Source organism: Rosa chinensis, chromosome 6 (assembly GCF_002994745.2).
Source record: "Rosa chinensis cultivar Old Blush chromosome 6, RchiOBHm-V2, whole genome shotgun sequence".
Lineage (NCBI taxonomy): Eukaryota > Viridiplantae > Streptophyta > Magnoliopsida > Rosales > Rosaceae > Rosa > Rosa chinensis.
The window spans coordinates 6,431,105-6,435,870 of NC_037093.1; the positions used below are offsets into that span (position 1 = coordinate 6,431,105).

The 4,766-nt window shown below is 38.9% G+C and overlaps 1 protein-coding gene across 1 annotated transcript; it reads right to left on the reverse strand.

The window, feature by feature from the left end:
* Positions 1 to 922: 922 nt before the first annotated feature.
* Positions 923 to 3,407, reverse strand: LOC112170076 (endoglucanase 9). Its single transcript, XM_024307220.2, has 6 exons — positions 3,106 to 3,407; positions 2,509 to 3,012; positions 2,193 to 2,342; positions 1,959 to 2,070; positions 1,630 to 1,793; positions 923 to 1,449 (listed from the first exon to the last, which is right to left on the reverse strand). Exons 1-6 carry the CDS (start codon positions 3,343 to 3,345, stop codon positions 1,117 to 1,119), a joined length of 1,503 nt encoding a protein of 500 aa, XP_024162988.1. The 5' UTR covers positions 3,346 to 3,407; the 3' UTR covers positions 923 to 1,116.
* Between the last annotated feature and the right edge of the window lie 1,359 nt (positions 3,408 to 4,766).

The window sequence follows — 4,766 nt, forward strand, 5'->3', positions numbered from 1 at the left end:
ACCAAACCACCGAAACCGACCGTTAAATATGGTTTGGTTAAGGTTTTTAAACTTTAAAAATGAAAAGCCAGTTCAATATCGAACCAAACCATTTATGAGCTAGGTTGGTTTGGTTTCTCTTGTACTTAAACCGCGAAACCCAGACCGACCGGTATGTTTGGAATATAATATATAAGAAATTTTTTTAAATTTATATACATAATATATATATATATATATATATATATATATATTCTTTTGTCCAGTTTGTTCTAAGTAAGTTCTAAATCTTCATTTATAACTTTATTCTTAGATGATTTACTACCATATTGAATTCAAGACCCAAAGACCTAAAACCCTAATATAGAATTGCTAATTGGATCCTTTCACATCACATCTCTCAATCTTTCATTCTCTAGCCTTTAATATTACCATTTTAAGCTAGTACTGATGACTAAACAATCAAATAAGTGAATCACCTTGAATCTATTCTAGATTTTGGGTTTTGATTGAATTTTACTATGAAATTTTTCATAAACAACATGTTAATATTATATAGGTTAAAACCGTTTAACCGACCGAACCAAACCAGCTTTAATTGGATTGGATTGGATCGGATTAGGCTTAATTTTGTTGATGACCGGTTGTCCAAAATGCTTAAACCGCTCACTTTGGCATAGAGACTGTTTGGAGTCAAAACCGATCCAACCCAATCCGTGTGCAGCCCTAGATTTGATTAAGAACTTGAAATTAAAAATGCCAAACCCCCAGAACTTCGATCACGAAATCCACCACTTGGAATATTAAAGGCCCAACCATGAAGCTTTTTATCTGGACTTTATCTACATAGCAGTCCTAACATTCTTTTCCACTGTCAAGACATGCATCTTCGAATTAGAATGTTCTTGCATCGCATGCCATGTGATGACAGTCATGACACGAAGAAACCAAAAGCTTAATTTAATTTTGATTCATAAACTGCTCGATGCGAGCCTAAAAATGCCTACTTTTCCAGATCATTGTTGGAAAGAAGCAAAGACAAACAAATATCCCACCTATTTCTGGTGGGATACATAGACGGATAGACCCTTTTGGGGACAATCAAATATAGCTATTTACAGTTAGCTGGTACAACTTCTATTGAGATTTGCTCCCAGCAAAGTATGCTAATGGTCCAACTATGGCACCATTTATGTATGTTGCAGGCTCTGAATGACTATAATCGGCTCGGTCATCTGGAAACCCATCATTCTGATTTGGACCTCCAACAACAGCTCCAACTAAGATGTTAGGATTTGGATTTGATGAATAGAAGAACGGCTGGAAACCGCCATCACATCCGATCGTTTGCGGATGACTATCCAATGAGGGCAATGAAGATCCTCTGTGGTGAATTCTCTTGGGATAGTAGGGTCCATACCCTACCATGTAGGACATCTTCAGAGGGTTTACCCCTAATATGTAATCCACCTGAATTTTTCATCAAGTCAGGCCATAGATCATGCATCAAGGGTATGACATGATATGTTGTCAAACTATTACTCACACCACATGCATATTAAAACAAACATTCTGGCCATTACCGGATTTATATTGATAGTCTGATATTGACGTGTCTAACATCCCAACATGGTTTTAGAGTCGATTTACCTGTCTCTTGGCAAGGTTTCTTAAAGCGCTTGAAGTGACGACAAGGTTTCCACAGTTAAATGTGTGCTTTCTGGCAGACATGTACTTGGAATAGGTAGTGAGCAAGAATGTAATTGAGGTGACATATTGGAGGTTGCTTCCAGGCAGCTTGTATATGAGCCCTCCTACAATTTTAAGGAATCCATAGTATTAATACCATGCATATATATCAGAAGAATGACTGTATTCTAAAAGTTCTGAACTGGATACTGAATCTCTGCAGTACTTGTTCAGAGTTTGGCAGGTCAGGATACTAATTAGAAGTGGAAAGTAGAAACCGCTATATTTACCTTGTGTGTATTGTGTACTTGAAGAGGGTGAGTTGGGCAAAATGCCGCACATAAATTGCTCAGCTTGTTGTTTATACGAGTCAAAATTCTTGTCATTGTTCAACACAGCCCTCTGAAAAGCAAACCATTATGTCAAATTACATAGATTTATAACTGAAGAAAACTTAATAGTTGAAATCTGTTTTACATAAGTTTGAAAATATGATGATCGCTTGGCATGGTATGAAATTTTACCCTTGATAGCAGAACATAAGCACCAGCAAATTTGTTATCCCAGCTGAAGATGTCTGGTGAATCACCAGCTCCCATGGATTTCAAGAAATTGAAGTAAAATGCATCATTTGTTGCTCTAAGAAGCCATGCAGCACCCCACACCAACTCATCCTGATGTTTTTTTTACCAGAGTGAAAAGGTTAGTACATAATGAAAACATAGCATATTAATTATTTTCAATTATGATTTAGCAGGTTGACAACATATATATTTCAATTCTTCAAAAAAGAAACCCAACAAAGTAGTATACTCTAAAGCAAGCCAAAAGATAATATACCTTGTATCCAGAATATGAGCAGTAAAATGGGCAAACTGCAGAACCAAGTGAATCACTGTAGGCACCTCTGTACTGAATTGCAAATTGAAACACCTTCTTGGCTGTGCTCAATAGCAACTTCGAATATTTGGAGTCTACCTTTCGAAAAACCATAGAAGCAGCCGCCAGTGCGGCTGCGGTCTCTCCAGCAACATCCGAGCCTGGATTGCTTGGAGAGACCCAGTAAACGGTTCGGGACGTATCCATGTCTTCGGGCCTCTCCCAACACTTATGGTCTATATTGGGGTCCCCGACCCCAACATAGAGCCTATTGAGTGTGGCTCTAGCACATTTTAGAAGATATGTTGCGGACCATCGGATTGCGGCTCGGGTACTTGCTAGTTGGGGTCCCATTTTCTTGCCATATTCAAGTGCTCCCCATGAAAGCATTGTGGTGGTGAAGGCCATTGGGAAGTTGAACTTGACATTGTCTCCAGCATCGTAGTATCCTCCAGTTAAGTCCACCTGCCCAAACAGTATCACAACTTTTCAATTTCCTTTTACTCCTTTTAGTACTGAAGACTCATAATTAAGGCAATGTTATTCTCATTTACTTACTTGTGCGAAACGGCCATCGGAAAGGCCAGAATTAGACCTCCAAGTGATTTGTTGGGCGGCGCCGGAGGGGAGGTTGCCTGACCTCTGTCCCTGGAAGAAGAGGATGGACTTTGCAAGGGCATCTCTGTAATTTGGGTTGCCTGCCTGGACTAATTGGACATTACCAATACTGGAGTCCAGTGATATCAGCACAAAGATGAAGAGGGAGAAGAAAGACAGAGCAGTACAAGACATTGCCATTGGTACTTAATCTTTCTCAAAATTAAGAACCAATGTAAGCCTATCTAAATTAATGGTTATTATTGTTAAAATTCCAATGACTTTGTTGGGCTGGGGAGGCGCCTTTAAATAGGGGCGGGAAAGCCCCAGTTACCATGCCGCTAATTCTGGCTTTTTGAACAAATTATTTAACTCCGTATTTTTCTTTTGGCTTTCGAACTTGACTCCCGAGGTTTTACAATTTTTTAGTTCATCGTGTGTAAGCTTAAAAGATGGAATACTATGAAAATTACGAAAGCAAACACAATATTATAATATCGATAATCTATATTTGTAAAAAAGAAAATTGGTTATACATTAACTTCTCTAAATACGTGATTCATACTTATACATTAAAAATGCAAAACTAGATTCTCTTTAGCACAATATGTGCTCATTCTGCCGTGGAGAAGCACATCATTGTCTGATCGAGGGTATTTATAAGAGCCTTGCAATTATCTTCTACTTTTAGAGTTTTCTTTAACGATATTAATGTATCCATATTTTTTTTTATAGTGATAACTGAATGCAGTAGTAGACAACTTCATACCTGCATGAAACAAATCTGCAACTTGCGAAATTGGTATGCTTGTGCTCTACTACTACTCCCTCTATAAATTTGAATGGGAAAAATTCACCAACGGTGTCTGGACACTTAGGGGACTTTCAGAAAGATACCTGAACTTACAAAGTTATCAATGTGATACCTGGACTCATTTTTTCATATCAACGTCGTACCTACGAACAGTTTCCGTCACAGAGCCGTTAAATTTTGCACGTGCGATGCACGTGAGTCACTTAATGAAGATAAAAAGACTGATTTACCATCAAAAAATTTTGGAAAAATTCACCAACGGTGTCTAGACACTTATGAGACTTTCAGAATGATACCTAAACTTACAAAGTTATCAATGTGATACCTGGACTCATTTTTTCCTATCAACGTCGTACCTACGACCAATTTCAGTCACGAAGCTGTTAAATTTTGCACTTGCGATGCACGTGAGTCATTTAATGAAGACAAAAAGACTGATTTACCCTCAAAAGTTTTTTTTTTCCTTTTCTTTTCTTTCTTTCTTTCTTTATTCTTCTTCTTCTTCTTTTTCAGATTCTTTATTCTCTCCTTCTCTCCTTGCCAACACCACAACTTTCGGAGAACCCACCATCGAATATGTAGGAAGAAAAATGGGGGAGAGCCACAACAACCTCCACCACCGTGCAATGACGTCGTCCTCCGCTGCTTCTTGATTGGGTTTGGGGATAAGGACTGCTTCTTCCTCCACCGCTAGCGAAATCATGGAGGCTCGAGGCCACATTCTAAGGGCCACCGGCCGGAAGGACGGCCACAGCAAGGTCTACACCGCCAATGTCCCCAGGGACCACCGCGTCCAGCTAGCCGCCCA

Bases quoted from the DNA above. Each gene is read 5' to 3' on its own strand.
- LOC112170076 (XM_024307220.2), bottom strand. From the start codon at position 3,345: ATGGCAATGTCTTGTACTGCTCTGTCTTTCTTCTCCCTCTTCATCTTT. The intron at 3,013-3,105 runs GTAAGTAAATGA...CTGTTTGGGCAG, and splicing joins CCGATGGCCGTTTCGCACAA to GTGGACTTAACTGGAGGATA. The intron at 2,071-2,192 runs GTAAAATTTCAT...TTTGCTTTTCAG, and splicing joins CTTATGTTCTGCTATCAAGG to AGGGCTGTGTTGAACAATGA.